The 20,455-nt window shown below is 40.2% G+C and overlaps 1 protein-coding gene and 1 non-coding gene across 6 annotated transcripts in view; one reads left to right on the forward strand and one right to left on the reverse strand.

Annotated features, from left to right (window-relative positions):
* The window catches only part of SMG6 (SMG6 nonsense mediated mRNA decay factor), a 228,090-nt gene that overhangs the window by 114,542 nt on the left and 93,093 nt on the right, over positions 1-20,455 (forward strand). For all 5 annotated transcript variants that reach the window (XM_047832481.1, XM_047832478.1, XM_047832480.1 and 2 more), the window contains one exon: positions 1,177-1,378. In XM_047832481.1, the coding sequence (XP_047688437.1) occupies positions 1,177-1,378 (202 nt within the window). The remainder of the gene's footprint in view (positions 1-1,176; positions 1,379-20,455) is intronic.
* On the reverse strand, positions 17,074-17,179 carry LOC125152295 (U6 spliceosomal RNA). Its single transcript, XR_007147144.1, has one exon. It is a non-coding gene; the product is annotated as a U6 spliceosomal RNA (small nuclear RNA).

A 20,455-nucleotide genomic window follows, 5' to 3' on the forward strand; every position in this document is an offset into this window, starting at 1 on the left:
TCTTTTCTGCCATCTCCCAAAGGCTCCTAGTCTCCAGGAGAAACAAATTGCTTAAGGCTGAGGCCCCTCCCTAGCAGATTTGGCTCATGCGCAGTAACTCCTCTGGGAAGATTCCAGGATGTAGCTCATTCGTAGTTCTCTTTGCTTCTCGCCTCTTGCCACCCCACCTCTTGACCCTAATTGTAAAGCCTTTCATTATAATTCTCCTATGCAACTCACTCCTTTTGAAGTACAACTTAGCATCCACAGGGTGTGAAAACTGGGACAGTCCCAGGCAAACCAGAATGGTTGGTCATCCTGTGTCTAACCTTCCACAAATGAGAGAAGGGGGTGGGGGGTTGTGGGATGGCCAAGACAGCACTGATACTGGTTCGTCTGCTGGGATGCATGGGAAGCTTTACTGTCCTGGGATGCTCTTGGCAGGCCAGGAATGAGGTTTTTGTTGGTGTGTGTGTGTGTGTGTGTGTGTGTGTGTGTGTGTGTATGTGTGTATGTGTTTAATTCCAATATAATTAATATACAGTGTTAGATTAGTTTCAAGTATACAATATAGTGATTCAACAATTGTATACATTACTCAGCTCTCATCAAGATAAGTGTGCTCTTAATCCCCTTCACCTATTTGTGTTTGTGTGTTTGTTTGTTTGTTTTCCTGCTTATATATAGGAAGAGATTTCTAAAGCGTTATAAGGGTGGGGGGGGGAGAACTCACGTGACTCTTCCCATGGCGTGACTGGCCCCTCTGGCTGTATGGGAGGAGGGGAGATTGGCGCTCTGTTACTGTCTTGTGGCATATACTTGGCTGGACAGAAGTGGGGGAATTCTGGGAGCTGCCTCAGGCCCTGGGTGTCGTGTTTGAGTAAGTGTCTCAGGCACACTGTCTGGAAAGGTGACAGGACCTGCATTAGGCAACTGATTCTCTCAATTCTTTTTCCTCTCTGGTTAGGATTTAAAAACTCCCCCTAATCAATTTCAACTTTGCATAGATGGACACTTGCCTACCAGATTGCTGCCATGGATGCAATTTTGTGCCCTAGCTTTTTGGGTAAGATTTCCTGGCAGATGCCAGCCATAGACAGCATTTGCCACCAGTACCTCTGTTCTCAGCAGTGCTTAAAATACTTTAACTGGTCCCTCTTTAGAGCTGTTCTTCTTTTCTTACCTTATTTCTCACAGGGTTGCTATGGATGTGTGGTCGATGCTGGCTGATTTCTGTAACATATTGACTGCGGTGAATCAGTCTGAGGTGCCACTGTACAAGGACCCGGACGATGACCTCACCCTTCTTATCCTGGAAGAGGATCGGCTTCTCTCGGGCTTTGTCCCCTTGCTGGCTGCCCCTCAGGACCCCTGCTACGTGGAGAAAACCTCGGATAAGGTCAGCCCCAGGCCAAACATCCCTCCCCATTCACCCCTCCTCTTAATTCTCCAGACTTTTTTATTCTTGGGAAGTTTTCTGTGCAAACGGAACATGATTAAGTCATTGAGAAGGGTGTTAAGGGAAAATATCGACCTTTTAGCCGCTGACATCCAGCTCTGTGTCCTGAAAAAAAAAGCCCTCTCGACTTCCTTTGGTGTGTGTGTGTGCTCGCTGGCATGTTGTATATACGATCATTTCCTCACTTGTTTAAATAGTGCAGCTTGTGTTGGCAGTGCTCTCACTCGGCTCCAAATGGTTTGCATCATGCTTAAAGCACCCTCCTTCCTCCCCCCTCTCCTCCTTCCCCCCAGCCACAAAACTCTGCACTAGGAAAACAGCCAGGGCTTTTTCCCTTCTCTAAGGAGGAGAGTGATAAATAGGTGACTAGAGAGAAGCAGACACCATGTGTTAACTTACAAAAAAAGCTTTTAGGAATATGAAGCATTCCCCGCTGCCTGGTTTCTATTTTTCTTCCTCTAAAGACTGTGTTTTAGCCTGAACTTTTTTCTGGTCTGTTTATAGAAAACAAAGCTCGTTGCCTGTTGCCCTGGTGGGGACTGTGGAACTCTTAGTCTCTGCTTAACAGTTGGGTCTTTGGCCAGGTGTGGAGAGTAGGGCAGTCTGCTCTGCTTCGCATTCCCACGTAGCAGTTGCCAGGCTGGGGGAGTAGCACCCGCACACCCTGGGAGCAGAGTCTCCTGTGCTGAGCCGGGGAACCCTGTGTCTGACCTCGTCACATCCCCTGGGGGAGAGGCCCTTGGGGAAGAGTCCTCAAATGGCTTTTTAGGTGGAAGCCTTCTGACCTAGATGAAGTATAGAGACATAGGTAAGCGTTTTCTCAGAAAATGTCAGACAGTAAAAACTAAATCCCAACCATAAACTGCGAATATGAGAGATACTGTATTGAATATAAAATATTGCTGTATTGAATATTTTAAATGTTTAAACATGTGCTTAGTAGAAAAGAGTATATGTTCATTGTAAACAAGTAAAAAAAAAAACAAATAAAAAGGGAAAAAGGAAAATTTATCTGCAGTCCTTTTACCCAGTGCTAACATCGCTGTTAATTTTTGCTAATCATAATCATATTTAACTTCTAGTGTACACACATACACGACTTTTTTTGTACAAAGCTAGGGGTCATTATACATACTGTTTGTAATCTGATTTTTTCCCTTTTTTAAAAAATTTTTTCTAATGTTTATTTATTTTTGAGAGAGAGGGAGACAGAGTGCGAGTGGAAGAGGGACAGTGAGAGGGAGAGACACAGAATCGGAAGCAGACTCCAGGCCCGGAGCTGTCAGCACAGAGCCCGATGCAGGGCTCGAAATCACAAGCTGGGAGATCATGACCTGAGCCGAAGTCAGACGCTTAACCTACTGAGCCACCCAGGCGCCCCTGTAATCTGGTTTTTTTCACTCAATATTTTTTAATGTATTCTTACATGGAATCATTTTTGATGATCACTTAGTATTCCTTTATATGCCAAGATTTCTTTAGCCAGTCTTTGCTTTATTGAACCAAGGGACTATTCTCAATTTCTGCCTTACTGCAAACAGTGACGTGGTTCCTTATAGCAGAATTGTTGCATAGATTGCCTTTGGTTGAATATATTGACGAATCAAAAACCCATACTTTGGGTGTGTTGGGTGACTGATAGGGATCTTGGGAATGTAGGAGCCTCTCTTTCTCAAGAAGAATACTCATTTTATGCTTTTCCAATGAAAAGTTGGAGTGAAATCCTGCTCTTCCAGTTTCAGAAGGGGGTGATGATGGGGAGTTGTAGTATGTGAGGCTGAGGACAGCTAACACAATGTTTACACTTTGTGGAAGATGGTAAGTTAGAAGAGAAACTGGGTAAGCATGGCTTGGGCAGTGGGATCCTAGTATTATTGTTCTGTGATCACAAGATGAGCTGGACTCTGGAGGGTACTTTTGGCAGTCAGCTGTTGGGTTAGCTGTTTTTGGTGCAGATCAAGGAAGGAGTCCTAACCAGCTGCAGCCGTACTGACCCTCATCTTCTCATCAACTCTCCCAGTGGTAATGTCAGTATATGATACAGCATATGATACATTGCAACATATGATAAGTATATGATCTGGCCAGAGAAGACTACAGAACTAGCAGTCCATGCTCTCAGCCTATAGTGGTGATTTACAGGCTACCCCAGGGCAGTTGCAGCTCATGGCAGCTCGAGACTAAGATAGTCTCCACCCCAAGGACTGTGAAATAGGTATGTCAGACATAACATCTCTAAATCCATACTCTCCCCTAAATCTGATCTTTCTTTATTCTTCTCATCTTGGTAAATGGCAGCTTTGACTTTTGGGTAGCTTGTGTCAAAATTCTTGGGGTTATTCTTGACTCCTTTGTCTCACACCTCCATACCTAGTTCATCAGCAGTTCATGTCTTCTTTACCTTCAAAATAAATGCAGATACAACTCTTTCTTACCACCACACTCTAGGTTAACTCGTTACAATGCCTTCTGACTAATTTCTCGAGTTCCTCCTTCCTCCTGCTCCCCAGTCTGTTTTCAGCACCACAATTGGAATGATCTTTTTTTTTTTTTTTTTTTTTTAAATTTTTTTTTTTTTTTTCAAAGTTTATTTATTTTTGGGACAGAGAGAGACAGAGCATGAACGGGGGAGGGGCAGAGAGAGAGGGAGACACAGAATCGGAAACAGGCTCCAGGCTCTGAGCCATCAGCCCAGAGCCTGACGCGGGGCTCGAACTCCCGGACCGCGAGATCGTGACCTGGCTGAAGTCGGACGCTTAACCGACTGCGCCACCCAGGCGCCCCATGGAATGATCTTTTTAAAACATCAGTGAGATCATGTCACTTCTTTGTTTAAAACCTTCTGATGGCTGCTGCTCTCACTGAGAGTAAAAGCCAAAGCTTTAACAACATCCTGCAACGCTCTGAATGATCTGAGACCAGCTCCATCCCCCTTAACTCTGACTGCAGCTCCTACTGCTCTCCTCCTACCTGATACACTCTAGTCACATTGGTATCCTTGCTGTTCCTCACACAAGCCAAGCACTCATGTCTAAGGGTCTTTGCGCTTGCTTTCCTCTTAACGTGTAGCACTGTGTCTGCAGAGAGCTGTGTGGCTGTAAGGGTGACACTCCCTTCTAAATGTCACCTTGTTAGAGGGTCTTCCCTAGCTACTTTGTATAAGATGTTCCCTTCCTTTGTTTACTTTTCACTCCGCCTTATTCTCCATTGCAGGGAAAAATAACAACTCTTGGATATCTAGCATGTATTGGTCCCTGGAGTAGGTACTTGTATATAGTATTTCATGAAGTTCTCACAATAAGCCTGCCAAGTAGGTATTACCCCCCTTTGATTTTTTTAAAAGAGGTGACTGAGGCTCAAGAGAAGATTGAAAACTGATGATAAACTCATACGAGGCATCTCCATGGCTGACCTAGAATATTAGTATATGGATGTGTCATCAGAGAGAATCTGTAGGAACTTTGACCATTTAGAAACCCTAAAAGATAGAGATTTTCTCCAGCTTCTAGTGGTCAATACTAAGAAACATAAAGCATATCAAGGACTTGTCAGTAGCAGCAACATGTGCAATTTCATTGCTGGTCCAGATTGGTCACGTGTTCGGCTCCTCCTTGATGCCCATTCACCAGATACTTACTGAACATGTCTGTATTATACTGTCTTGCACACACAACAAGAAAGATCCAGACTTGTAAGGCAAACGTCCTAGTTTGGGAGGCAGTTTGTGGCGTGTACGAAGACGTGAGAAGCAACATAAGTTAATTTGAACCTTGTAATTAAGGAGGAACTCTTGAAATTTTGTTGAGCTGGTAGCATTCCAGTGAAGGCAGTGCTTCAGGAGCGCTGACTTAGCATTAACGTATTATATTTCCTAAGCATGTCGTATGGAACTCTAGTTTTATAGGTTCTTAGTTGTTAGGTAAAAGAAAAAGAGTTTCATAATCATTTAAGTTATGGTAAAGCAATGTTAGAATCCAATACTGCAAGACTTATTAAAGCTTTTACTATAGTGTACACTGTGAGAATAGCCTTCACAGTCTTTCCCAAACTTTCTTCACCCTTAATCTTTTTTGATTTATTGAATATCTTGCAGGATATATTCAGTATTCAGCCATTAAAAAAAAAAAAAAAGGTAAAAAACCTGGGTGTGGGATGAGCAAGAGGTTAGAAGACAGTTGCTATTGGGATTATCCAGAAGTAAAATAAAGAGTACAGATGAGGGTAAAAGCAGTAGAGTAGAGCTGGTTACATTTTGAGAGAAACATCATAGACGTTGAAACCAACTAGAGCCAACCAGGGCAAAGAAAGTGATCTTAGATCACTTGTGTGGCTGCTAGGTGCCTAAATTCAGAAGGTTAAGTAATTTATTTACCCAAGGTCGTGGAGCTAGTAAAGTAGTGGAAGATTAGAGCCCTTCCTTTTCTGTTGGACTTTAAAACTTCCTGTTCTGGGGTGCCTGGCTGGCTCAGTCGGTGGAGTATGCAACTCTTGATCTCAGGGTCGTGAGTTCGAATCCCATGCTGGGCATAGTGTTTACTTAAGAAAAATAAATTTAAAGAGGTGCCTGGGTAGCTCAGTAAGTTAAGCATCCAACTCTTGATTTCAGCTCAGGTCATGATCTCATGGTTCGTGAGTTTGAGCTCTGCACTGACAGTGTCTTTTGACTGACACCGCCCTCCCTCTCAAAATAAGTAAATAAACTTAAAAAAAAAAAAAGGAATTAAAACAAATTAAAAAAAAACCCTCATGTTCTAATGAATGGTTTGATGTCTAGGATTTGCTTCAAAATAATTTGTGGATAGGGGCACCTGGGTGGCTCAGTTAAGTGTCTGACTCTTGATTTAGGCTCAGGTCATTATCCTAGGGTCGTGGGACCGAGCCTTATGTCAGGCTCCTTGCTGATCGAAGAGCCTGCTTAAGATTTTCTGTCTCTCTGTCTCTCTCTGTCTCTCTCTCTGCCCCTCTCCCCTGCTCGTGTTCTCACTCTGTCTCAAATAAAATAGAATAAAATAAAATAAAATAAAATAAAATAAAATAAAATAAATAAAATAAAATATTTGTGGATAGAAGTATAAATGAAAAAAAGAGGCCAAATACTGATTATTAAATCTGAGTAATGGATTCATTGAATTCATTAGAGTATTCTACTTTTGTATATGCATGAAATTTTCTATAGTAAGTTGTGGTTAAAGGAGTAATAAATAGTCATCCTGAAAGGAAGCAAAACAAAATTCTGTGTCCTTTCTGCCGCATTATAGTGCCTAAATGATTGGAAGCGTAACTGAACTATAGTATTTATGAAGTTAAGCTCTTGTAGGCACTAACCATTTTCCAGGCACTGTGCTAAGCTCTTTACTTGCATTTTCTCATTGAAACCCCAATAACCCTATATGCAGATTGGGGAAATGATGGAAAGATGTTGAGTTCATGTTGTGGCTTAGTGTAAAAAAAAGCTTAATTATCATCTTCAAAATACATGTGTGTGACTTTAAAGCTCTAGGTAATACTAACCAAGGATCTGTTTAGCAACAGGTCCTCTCTTTCCTTAGACTCTAAAGAGCTTTCCTAAAGCTCTAATTAGTTAATGGTACCAAGCATTTATGTCATAAATAGATGTAAGCAGTGCTTATTCTGGCATCCCCAGGTAGATTAAGCTTTGTGATCTTCTTTGTCTTCCTCCCCATGTTGTCTGACCAAGAACTAAGTGAAGAACTTTTCAGCAAGGTACTGCTGGAGCCACTCTGGCTTGACTGGGGAATGAATTATTGTAAGTCACATTATAAAGTCAGTGTTTTAAGTCTCACGTCACATCCCATTCATCCTTCCAGGCATCTTTACTTTCTTTCTGGATGTAGGAGCCTAGGAAACTTCATCATTCATAAAATAGGTTGTTGAGATTAAAGATGGGGCTTAAATTGTCCAGCTTTTGGAACTGCTGGCTTTTGTCTCCTTGTTTATTTGTTTAGTGACATTTTTGGAGTGATGTTTATTGTATACATAATTACCCCAAAATGTTTTAAATGGAAAATATAGAAAAGCACAAGAAATAAAAATCACCTGCAAACTACCACCTAAAATTAAATAGTGTTAATAGTTTAGTTTATATCCTTCCAGTCTTTTTCCCCCTTGTGCTTATATATCTGTACTTACTCTTTTCTTTTCATAAAATTGGGACTGTACGGTATATGCTTTGTTCTTTTTTAATGTTTTTTATATACTCTTTGTGTGTGTGTGTGTGTGTGTGTGTGTGTGTGTGTGTGTACATGTATACCCACGTACATGCACACAGATCTACATAGTTTTGGGGGAAATATTGCCTTTGTTGTTTGGTTGTCTGGAAAATATTTATTTTCAGAGCTACCAGTCACTAATTTATTGAAAAGCATACTTGATCTTCTATTTTCAAAGTATCAACATGAGGAATTTTTGAAAAGCCAAAACTATTGACCTATACTTAAGACGTAGAAATTAGGACTGCTTACCAATATATATTTTCTTTTTCACACAATTGTATTTTATTTCTAAATTTACAATAATTATTGAGAATTAATTTTATATTAAGTGTTTTCAGTGCTCACCATCAGTCCTTTTACTCTATGGCTTTTCCATTCTTACTATGTTCTTTGATTCATCTGTTATTTTTTTTTTTTAATGTTTATTTATTTTTGAGAGAGAGACAGCATGCGAGCAGGTGAGGGGCAGAGAGAGAGGGGAACACAGAATCGGAAGCAGGCTCCAGGCTCTGAGCTGTCAGCACAGAGCCCGACGTGGGGCTCGAACTCACTCACAAACTGTGAGATCATGACCTAAGCCAAAAATCAGATGCCTAACCGACTGAGCCACCCAGGTGTGCTGATTCACCTGTTATTCAAATGTTATTCAGTTGAGGAATGTTTTCATCAAAAATGACATGGATGCTTTTTAAACATTAAGGTGACTTTTATAAAATGTAGTAGTAATACACATACTTATGCAAAGGAATCAGATGATTCACAAAAATATTTAAAGTCAAAGACTACACTCCAGGGATAACTGCTGTTAACAGTTTGGTATTTACCTTTTTCTTTATTTTTTTAAGTTAATTGTTTTATTTTGAGGGGGAGAGAGAGAGCATGTGCAAGCAGGGGAGGGGCAGAGAGAGAGGGAGAGCGAGAATCCCAAGCAGGCTTCATGCTCAGCCTGGGAGCCTGAGGTGGGGTTCGATCTTACAACCATGAGATCATGACCTGAGCTGATATCAAGAGTCGGACATTTAACCAACCTAGCCACCCAGACACCCCCAAAACAAGCTTTTTTTTTTTAACGTTTTAATGTTTATTTTCGAGAGAGAGAGAGAGAGAGAGAGAAAGCGAAAGCATGAGCAGGGGAGGGATGGCAGAGAGAAAGGGAGACACCGAATCTGAAGCAGGCTCCAGGGTCTGAGCTGTCAGCACAGAGCCCCACGTGGGGCTCGAACTCACAAACCATGAGATCGTGACCTGAGCCGAAGTCAGAAGCTTAACTGACTGAGCCACCCAGGTGTCCCAAAACGAGCTTTTTAATAAGCAGATACAGTTCTGTCTTTGGACTAGAAAAGTTTTCATTTCTTGTGTCCTTATTTGCTAATATTATGTTTATTATTTTCTTCGTTGTCTTCTACATCTTTTTCTGTCATCATTGTAATCTCATTTTGCTTTGCCACATCCCCAAAGAGCTTCTCAAGTTTATCCTTTCTGTAATTGATTCGGATTTTTATAATGCTGATTCTACTTTTCACTGCTTCTAATTTGGTTTTTAAGACTGCTATTGCATTATATGTTCTTTTACATTATTTCCCCGTCTTATCCTATAACCTTTATATTTTTGCCTGCCTTTTCTCCAGGTCCCTTTAACTTTGTTTTGTCATTTTTCTTTTATCATACTTCACAATGTCTATGATTTTAAACATCAGATATAAGAATATCTTTTTCTTCATTTTACATTACCTCCCACAAACTGTGGTACACTCCTTTCATAGACCCCAACTTGGATTTCTACAGTCTGATTCTGGCCATTTATATTTCTTTGAACAAAGAAAGGTTTCTTCAGATCTCATATTTGCTCCAAAATAGGTTATGTTGATTCTTTTTTTTTTTTTTTTAATGTTTATTTTTGAGACAGAGAGAGACAGAGAGAGACAGAGCATGAACGGGGGAGGGGCAGAGAGAGAGGGAGACACAGAATCGGAAACAGGCTCCAGGCTCCGAGCCATCAGCCCAGAGCCCGAAGCGGGGCTCGAACTCACGGACCGTGAGATCGTGACCTGAGCTGAAGTCGGACGCTCAACCGACTGAGCCACCCAGGCGCCCCAGGTTATGTTGATTCTTATGTGACTCCTTCTTTGTCTACAAATACTCTTTAGAATCTCCTTCTCAAGTCTACAACTGCTTGATAGAAGTTTATATTACCGAGTCACTACCCTGAAGAGAGTGGGGAGGAAGTCAGGTGGTATGCAATCTTAACAAATGAATTTATTTTCTACATGTTCTATTCTGTATAAAGTGGAGCTACTATACCAGAGCTGTTTCCTGTGTCTGATTTCTGTTTCACATAAATGATATGGCAGTTTCTGACCTCCTCCTTGGAGCTGTAGCCTACCATGTCAAGAAGAAATTCTACTCTCTGGTCACTTCCCATTTAGTATGGTAGTTTCCCTTGAGCTTGTCTGAACTGCTGATTGTGAGTGGTACTGATTGATAGTGGTGAAAAAGCTGCCAAGTGGCATTCTGCCTCTGCCCCCATGTCCTCACACTTTGTGGTAGACAGAATAATCGCCCCTTAAAGATGGTCCACGTCTTAATTCCTGAAACCTGTTCAATGTTACCTTACAAGGCAAAAATGCCTTTGCAGGTGTGATTAAGGGTCTTGAGGTGGGAAGATGATCCTAGGTTTCCGAGGTTGATTAATGTAATCATAAGGGTCCTTATAAGGAGGCAGGGGTGTCAAGAGTCAGAAAAAGGAGATGTGATGATGGAACTAGTGGTCTAGAGAGAGGGATTTGGAGACAGTATACTGCTGGCCTTGAACATGGGGGAAGGGACTGTGAGCCAAGGAATGCAGGTGGCCTCTAGATGCTAGAAAAGGCAGGGAAGCATATTCTCCTGCAGAGCCTCCAGAAAGAACACTGTCAACACGTCGACTGACAAAACTGACAACACCCTGTGAACACCTTGATGTTAGGATCTCTGACCTTTAGAACTGTAAAGTAATACATTGTATTGCAGCAATAGGAAACTAACATACCCTTCCATACTGGAGAATTTTGCCAGTCTCTTCATTGTTTACTTCTCCCGCTACTTTCTTTTTCTTTTTGAACCTTTTTAATTATGCAATATACATGTGGAAATACATTAAACAAAAACAATTCAAAGTGAGGAACTATATAACCACCAAGCCGGTCTAGAAATAGAACAACACAAGGGTAGTAATTATCAGTTACATTCAGTTTATGTTGGAGGTCCTAGCCAGTACAGGAAGGCAGGAAAAGGAAAGTATTAAAAAGGTGATTGAGGGACGCCTGGGTGGCGCAGTCGGTTAAGCGTCCGACTTCAGCCAGGTCACGATCTCGCGGTCCGTGAGTTCGAGCCCCGCGTCGGGCTCTGGGCTGATGGCTCGGAGCCTGGAGCCTGTTTCCGATTCTGTGTCTCCCTCTCTCTCTGCCCCTCCCCCGTTCATGCTCTGTCTCTGTCTGTCCCAAAAATAAATAAAAAACGTTGAAAAAAAAAATTTAAAAAAAAAAAAGGTGATTGATTGGAAAGGGAAAAAAAAAGTTGTCTTTATTTGCAAATAATGTGATGAATACTTAGAAAATCTGAAAGAAAATAAGGATAAATTAATAGAATTAAGTGAGTTTAGCAAAGTTGATTGATCATAAAGTCAGTATACAAAAATCAATTCCAGGGGCGCCTGGGTGGCTCACTCAGTGAAGCGTCCAGCTCTTGATTTTGGCTCCAGTCATGATCTCGTGGTTCCTGAGATCAAGCCTCATGTCAGACTCCATGCTGACAGCATGGAGCCTGCTTGGGATTCTCTCTCTCTGTCTCTCTCTGCCTGCTCTCTCTCCCTGCTCACATGCACACACATTCTAAACAAACAAACCAGCACCTTAAAAAATTAATTCCATATCTACATACTGACATCAAATGAATTTTTTTTAAGTTGATTTCTTAAAAAATAGAAAATAAAAGTGGATTTGTTAGGAATGCAGGCTGTCAATTGGCTCTTAATGACCTGCTTCCAATTGTCTTCTATCCATCTGGCAGTAATTCTTTATGATTTATGGGAGATGGATGGCATTTTCTCATTTAAGAGCTATTGACTGTCTGCCATGCATCAGGCACCATTCTGGATACCACAACCATAGCAGCAAACACAGTAGACAAAGGAGGGATCACAAGGCATATGGAGGAGCTATTCTGTGTATTCAGTTTGGGCACTTCAGTTGAGATATTGGAAGTAGAATTATTTAACTCTGAGGTCTATAGTTTTTAAGTGTTTTGTTTTTTTTTACAAAAATAACCTCTCTTTGTATTATAAAATAGGTGTTCATCTTAGAAATACTAGAAAAATCAAGATTATCAATAAGGGAAAGAAAAGACTGTGATCCTTCTGGTTGGATGGATGGACAGACAGACAGACATGTGAACTCTTTTTGCTTTTTAGCAGAAATAGGATCAAACCATATATATACTGTTTTGTAAACCACTTTGTTCACTTAGCAATAAATATATTCTGCATATGTTTCCATGTTCAGAACTATAACATGAATTTTAATGGCTGTGTTATATTAACTGGCATGGACATACCATAATATTTGCTGAGTCCTCAACCATTAGGCATTTTGGGAAGTTACTGACTTTTCAGTTTTATAAATGATGACTTCTCAGGCAGAAGTCTTTATATACACCTTTTGTTCATTTTTGAAGTACAATTACTAGGTCAAGGAGGGTATGCAGATTTTTAAGACTTTTGATAGATAATGCTACATTGCCCTCCAAAAAAAGATTGTATGCCATGTAAACTGCAGAATATAAGAGTATTTATTTTCTAGCTTCCTCATCAAGGTTGAATGGTTTAATTTTTCCTGACTTTGCCAGAGATGGGCAAAAAACGATATTTCATTGTTTTGATTTTCCTTCTTTGATTACCAATAGGGTTGGTTCTAAAAGTATTATGCTTATTGGTTATATGATTGGTATTATATCTCTTATAAACTGCTTTATGTTCTTTGCCCATTTTACTATTAGAATACTCACCCATTTTTTCTTTTTTCTTTTTTTTTTTTTTTAATGTTTATTTATCAGAGAGAGAGAGAGAGAGAGAGAGCGCATGAGCATGGGAGGGGCAGAGAAAGGAGAAGACACAGAATTTGAATCAGGCTCCAGACTCTAGGCTCTGAGCTGTCAGCACAGTGGGGCTCAAACCCACAAACCGCGAGATCATGACCTGAGCCGAAGTCAGACGCTCAACCGACTGAGCCACCCAGGCACCCCATCACCCATTTTTTTCTTAATGTTTTACAGTAGCTGTATATGAATAACTTTTGAACTTTTCTTTGGTTACCCTTGTACAGGAGGTGTTTTCTCTGTATATTGAATGAGATGAGAACTTTTGGATACTTGGAGAGGCATAGCATTCTATTTTTTAGGTAATAAGAACATGGATGTCCCTTTGTCACACCATGCTAGATTAGATCTTTTGTTTGTTTTCACCCTTTGAGTCAGTTTCTCCTCATACTTCCCTATCAGTCCATAGACATCTAAAGAAAAATCATGTCCAGCCAGATATTTAGAATAAACTGTGAACTGTATCTACTTCCTTTTCTGTTTTGCCTATTTAATTGAAGGAGCCCTTGAGATGGGTATAAACTAGGTAAAATTGTATGGTGTTTTGAGAAGTCCTCTGGTTTCTATCTAGCAAATGTAAAACTTTTTCCCCTTCTCACTGTAAGTGCAGTAAATACCTCGATGGCTTGCTTTATTTGATGATTCATTCCACCAGTGGCCCCTTGGCACTAACCGTTTGTATCATGTATATCTCTGCCTACCTCATTTTTGCCCTCCCTCACCTTTTTTGTGCTCTCTCTCACCTCTTTACTAATTGTTTTTAAATTTATAGAATTACTGATTACTACTTCCATTTACTCCAGTACTTTCAGATTTATTAGTTACTCCCTAATTTACAAATTACAAATCTCATTCCCCAAACGGGCTCTGTTGAACTCAGCTACCTTACGGTCATGCTGTGGATACGTCATGAGTAGGTGTTCTTTTCTGTAATTCTTAAACTTTAGCATTCATCACAATCACCTGAAGGGCTTGTTAAAATACGCAGTTGCTGGACCCAATCCCCAGTGTTTTTTTGATTGTTTGAGAGGAAAAAAGGTAGAAAAATTGCATTTCTAACAAGTTCCCAGGTGATGCCGATGGTTTGGGTTCCACACTTTGAGAACCACTGGTTTTTAGGAACTTGGTAGCTTCCAAGGTTGTAGTTATCAGGCAAAGATTTGGGCCCAGGTAAAAATAATAAAGATTTCTGTTATAAATAGTCTTCCTCGGGGCACCTGGGTGGCTCAGTCGGTTGAGCGTTGGGCTTCGTTCAGGTCATGATCTCACAGTTGGTGGGTTCAAGCCCCGCGTCGGGCTCTGTGCTGACAGCTCAGAGCCTGGAGCCTGTTTCAGATTCTGTGTCTCCCTCTCTCTCTGCCCCTCCCCTGTTCACGCTCTGTCTCTGTCTCAAGAATAAATAAACATTAAAAAAATTTTTTTTAAAAAATAGTCTTCCTCATTCTATCTTTAACTTTGGAATGTAGGGCATATTATCTAAGAGTGCATATACTTTGCCTCCATATTGCCAGACAGCTTTCTGAGCTCTTCAGAAAGAAGTTATATTCAGAATGCTATAAATATGTTTTTCCTGAGTATATATGAAGAGTCACATGTCTGGATTTCTTTTCCCAAGAGGACCCTGAGGGAACCATCTGACTTTTAAGGAGTGTCTCTCATGTGCTAGATACTGTTTTAATGCTTTACATTATCTCATTTAAATGTCACAAAAGCCCCATGGGAATTTGAACTTTATGAAAGAACTTGCCCAGGATGACACAGGTAAGAATGAAGGAGTCAAATCCAAGCAAGTCACACACACTCTTAATTGAATAAAAATGCAGTAATACAGTGGTTGAACAAACAATTGTTAGTACCTTCAGTTCTCTTCATAACTTTGACAGTTCTTTTATTTTCACTTGGAGCTTGACTCCTCACCATGAGCTTGGGAATTTTTTACCTGGTTTAGGGATATTACCTGATCTCCCATAATAGTTCTTCAAAATGAACAAAGAAGGAAAAGTTCACAGGAGAATGGATGTTCAGAATGAATTTACCTACTTCTTTCTCTCTGTGTTGGATGTTCTTCAAATCTTGGAATGCCCTGGAGTCCAAAAGTACCTTAGTGTCTAGAATATGAGTCTTTGGAGAGAGAACTTGATTTATTTTTGGCAAACCCTTGAGTGTTCTCTAAGAGGGACTGAATATATGCAAAGGATGATCTACATCATTTTGGAAGGGTGTCCGAGGACAAAAAAAAATCTAAGAGTAGTGATAGTGCAACTTGTAAGGACCGAAAAATTGGGACAACGTCCTGGGCTACAAACTTTGCCACCAGGATTGTTTGTAGATGAACAGGGATTCATGGATTTGGCTGATGGGGGTAACTGATGCATAAAAACCTGAAGGTCAGCAATGGAAGTTTGCCTACCTATCTATATGCATACATATAAACCATCTTTGGCTCAAGACTTAATGAATATGGGCCATAATAAAAAATAACTTTGAGGGGCGCCTGGGTGGCGCAGTCGGTTAGGCGTCCGACTTCAGCCAGGTCACGATCTCGCGGTCCGGGAGTTTGAGCCCCGCGTCAGGCTCTGGGCTGATGGCTCGGAGCCTGGAGCCTGTTTCCGATTCTGTGTCTCCTTCTCTCTCTGCCCCTCCCCCGTTCATGCTCTGTCTCTCTCTGTCCCCAAAATAAATAAAAACGCTGGGAAAAAAAAAAAAATTAAAAAAAAAATAACTTTGAAACGGGTAAGAAGAAAAAGTATGATACCTAGAGAGAGGACTTTGCTATTGACATAAACTTCTGCCTCTATACTTCCTGCCCCACCCTTCATTTTCTTTAATGTACTTCTCATATATGTAAAAGAATATTGTTTTTACTTCATAATTTTAGATATCTGAAAAAAGTAATCTTTATTGGTAATACTTTTACTTTTATTAGTCAACTTGTTTATGTATAATTTACATACAATAAAATCATACATTCGAATGTATTGATAGTATATATATCCCTGTGTAATGACCACCCCAATCAAAATACAGAATGTCTCCATCCCCCAAAATGTTCCTTAAGTGCCCCTTTACAGTTAATCTCCTCAGTCCAACTCCCCATCCTAGGCAACCACTGATCTAATTATTCTTATTAAAGATTAGTTTTGCCTATTTTAGAATTTCATATAAGTGGAATCATAAAGTATATGCTTTTAGGTCTTTGTTCTTTCACTCAGCATATCTATGAGATTCATCCATGTTGTGTTCTTCTAGCAATTCATTCCCTTTATTGAGGAGTAGTATTCCATTATATGGATATATCACATTCTGTTTATTCATTCACTTTGGGCTCAGACACATTTGGGTTTTTATTTTTTGGCTGTTATGAATAAAGATGCTGTGAACAAATGTACAAGTCTTTTTGTGGACATAATGTTTTCATTTCTCTGGGGGCAAATAGCTAGAAGTAGAATTGCTCAGTCAAATGATTAAGTATATTGTAAACTTCAAGGAAACTACCAAACTGTTTTCCAAAGTGATTGTACCACGTTATACTCTCACTAGCCATGCCTGAGAATTCCAGTTGTTTCAGATCCTTGCCAACATTTGGTATTTCTGGTCTTTAGAGTTTTAGCCATTCTAGTAAAGTGTGACAGGGTCTTATGGTAGTTTTGTTGGCATTTGTGTAATTAATGATGAGCATCTTTTCATGTGGTTTGTTAGTACTTCATCCTCATTTGAGAAATGGCCAAATCTATAGCCCATTTTTAAAATTTGGGATATTGATGTTTTCTTAGAGAGTGGTAAAAGTTCCTTGTGTATTCTGTGCACAAGTCCTTGTCAGATAGGTGTCCTGTGAATATTTTTTTCCCTGTGTATGGCTAGCTTTTTTTTTTTTTTTAAGACAGAATCTTGGAAAGCAAATGTTTTTAATTTTGATAAAATTCAGTTTTTTAAGATTTTCCTTTAAGGATTATCACCTTTTCTGTTTTTTGTTTTGTTTTTGTTTTAATTTTAATGTTTATTTATTTTTGAAAGCGAGAAAGCGAGAGAGACAGTGCACGAGTGGGGGGAAGGGCAGAGAGTGAGGGAGACACAGAATCTGAAGCAGGCTCCAGGCTCTGCTTTATCAGAGAGCCTCTGAAGGCACCTGGTTTCTGTTGAATATTTTTAAAAAGGCAGTAAAATGGCAACTGTAAGGTTGCATGATGGGTAGCAATAAGGCAGAGGGTGCAGGGGAGATTCATGGAGATGTTTGGGGAGGAGACACATGGGGAGAAGTGGGTATGGAAATATAAAAATATGGAACGCTTCACGAATTGTGTGTAATCCTTGCGCAGGGGCCATGCCGATCTTCTCTGTTTCGTTCCAGTATTAGTACATGTGCTGTGGAAACAAGCACAGTATTGTACCTTTTTACACTTCACACCTACACACCTGTTCTTCTTGTTTCCTGCTTTGCACTTTACAAATGTAACAATCTTGGGGCGGCTGGGTGGCTCAGTTGGTTGAGCATCTGACTTCAGCCCAGGGCACGATCTCACAGTTCGTGGGTTCGCACCCTGCATTGGGCTCTGTGCTGACAGCTCAGAACCTGGAGCCTGCTTTGGATTCTGTGTCTCCTTCTCTCTCTGTCCCTCCCCTGCTTGTGCACTCTCTCTCTCTAAAATAAATAAACATTAAAAAATTAAAAAAACAAAAACAAATGTAGCAATCTTTAAACAGTATAATTCCATTTACCCATTCCCTCTTGGTTAGTGTGATTGTCTTCTGTTTGACTTTTCATATGGTATGAATCCTACCATACCCTGTTATTATTTTTACTTAAATAGTTTTCTTTTAAGTAAATTACAAACAAAAAGAAAATACAGACTTTTCTATTTATCTACTTACTTACTGGTGCTCTTCATTCTTTTCAGTAGATCCAAGTTTCCAGCTGATAATTATTTCTCTTGAGCCTATAGGACACAAGCAGGTGGCTGGTGACAAATTCCAGTAGCTTTTGTTTAGCTAAAAATGCCTCTCTCTCTTTCTCTCTTTTTTATCTTTGGTTCTGAAGGATTTTTTAAAACACTGGATATAGAATTCTGGATTGAAGTTTTTTTCTTTCAGCATCTTTGAAATGTGGTTCTCTTATTACCTGGCACCCACTGTTTTCTCGTGAGAAATCTGCATTCATATGCCTCTTTGTATAATGTATCTTGTGGGGGGAGGCTGCTTTGAATATTTTCTTTTTATCTTTGGTTTTCAGAAGTTTGGTTGAGATGTGCACAGGTGTAGTTCTTTTTACATGAATCCTGCTTAATGTTCAGTGACCTTTTTGGATCTGTAAGTTGGTGTTTTTCATCAAATTCAGGGTATCTTCCAGTCATTATTCTTTTTTCTGCCCTACTTACCCTGTCTTCTCTTTCTGGAATTCCTATTATGTATATGTTAGAAATTTTTAGATAGTCTCACACATTTGTGAGGCTCTATCTTTTTTTTAATTTCAAAAAATGTTTATTTTTGAGAGAGAGAGCGCGCTAGTGGGAGAGGGCAGAGAGAGAGGGAGACAGAATCCGAAGCGGGCTCCAGGCTCTGAGCTGTCAGCACAGAGACCAACGCGGGACTTGAACCCATGGACCACGAGATCATGACCTGAGCTGACGTTGGACACTTAACCGACTGAGCCACCCAGGGGCCCCTTAAATTTTTAATGTTTATTTTTGAGAGAGAGAGAGAGACAGAGCGTGAGAGACGGAGGGGCAGAGAGAGAGGGAGACACAGAATCTGAAGCAGGCTCCAGGCTCTGAGTTGTCACCACAGAGCCCTCTGTGGCTCTGAAACCCATGAACCGGGAGATCATGACCTGGAGGCTCTATTTATCTTTAGTGTTTTTTCTCTCTAGTCTTCCAATTACTTAGTTTCTATTGATCTGTCTTTTTAAGTTAATGGACTGTTTCTTTTCCATTTTCAATATAATGTAAAACTTATCGAGTGAACTCTTTATTTCACTACTTTTCAGTTTAAGAATTTCTACTTGGTTCTTTTTGATAATTTTCTTGGCTGACATTTTCTATTGGTTTACTCATTAAGGCCATATTTCCCTTTAATTCTTTGAACATCTTATTAATACTTTGGACTTGTTTATAATAGCTGTTTTAGTCTTTGCCTATCAATTCCAACATGTAGGCCATCTCACATTCAATTTCTGTTGAATGTAGATTGCATTTACCTGTTTCTTTGTGTCTAGTGGGTTTTGTTTATAGTCATTGGCACTGGCTAATTTGTTAGATTCTGGATCTTGTTACCTTCTTCTGGAGAGTATTGGTTTTTTGGGCGGGAGGGTTTTTGTTTGTTTGTTTTTCCTTAAAAAGGCAATTACATCACTGCTTGATCATCTTGAACTTCTGTATGCTTGGTTTTTTTACATATTATTAGGGCAGCTACTTAGGAACCTAGGATGTCCCCAAGCCCCAGCAATGTGGTGATAGTCAACCTCCAAGCCCTGTCTTCCCTGCAGATTTTGTTTTAGTCTGGGTTTTAGGATCTAATTAATGCAAATTTAGATTAGCTCCCACTCTAGGGTGTGGCCTCTCTGGAGATTCAGCTGGTTGCCAGGGCATGTTAACAAGGTGCTAAAACCTCTCTACTCTGGCAGTTTTGGAACTCCCAACTCCTCCGTCCTAAGGCAGTGCTATTTCTACACTGTTGGATCTCTAACATCTTTCTGTACCACTCTCAACCCTGTAGCAGCTGCCTTCTGGTCAGCCCCTGGTGGTCTTGGCTGCATAGGTACAGTCCAGACTTCACCCCATTATTCGCTGAAGATTCTCACATGTGTTTCATGCTCTTTCTTTGTATAACTTCTTCCTGTCCATTTCCCTACTTGCTGATTCCGGCCCCTTCAGCTACCTCAAATTCTGCCTCTGCCTCCTCAACTCAACAGGACCACCATAATTTCCTTGGGATTCAGCTTTCTGTATCATGTTTGGAAAATTATTCCCAAGCAGAGGACTAAGTGATCAAGAGTTCATTTTGTGAGTTTTTCTTCTCTCAGAGGTCACAGCCTTTTTTTTCCCCCTCATGAAAGGGGAACAGACTTTAATCATAAAAAAATATTTCTAGTGTTTTTTCTCCCAGTTTATTGAGAACTAATTGACGTACATCATTGTACATGTTTAAGGTATGCAGCACGATGGTTTGGTTTGTGTATATTTTTAAATGATTACCACAGTGAGTTTAGTTAATATCCATGCTCTCCTACAGACACAATGAAAAACAAAGAAGAAAAATTTCTCCTTGTGATGTATCATACGGCAGTGTTAGCTGTAGTCATTGTGCTGTACGTTATATCCCTACTACTTGTCTTATAACTGGAAGTTGGTACCTTTTGGCCACCTCCCTCTAGTCACCCTCTCCCTACCCCTACCTCTGATAACCACAGATCTGAACTCTTTCTCCATGGGTTTGGTGTTTTAGGGATCACAGTTTTGCACTGCCTGTTGTTCACTGCCTACAAACAGCTGCCTCAGATATTTTATAGTTGTTTATGGTGGGAGGACTAGTCCAGTACCACCTACTTCATCTCATGCTGAGAAACAGAAGGCAGACTGTCCTTACTTGTTAATTACAGAAGTAATCCATGCTCTCTGAAATAATATTAAAATCATATAGAACTGTAGAAAATGAGACTACC

Source organism: Prionailurus viverrinus, chromosome E1, assembly GCF_022837055.1.
Source record: "Prionailurus viverrinus isolate Anna chromosome E1, UM_Priviv_1.0, whole genome shotgun sequence".
NCBI classification, from domain to species: Eukaryota; Metazoa; Chordata; class Mammalia; order Carnivora; family Felidae; genus Prionailurus; species Prionailurus viverrinus.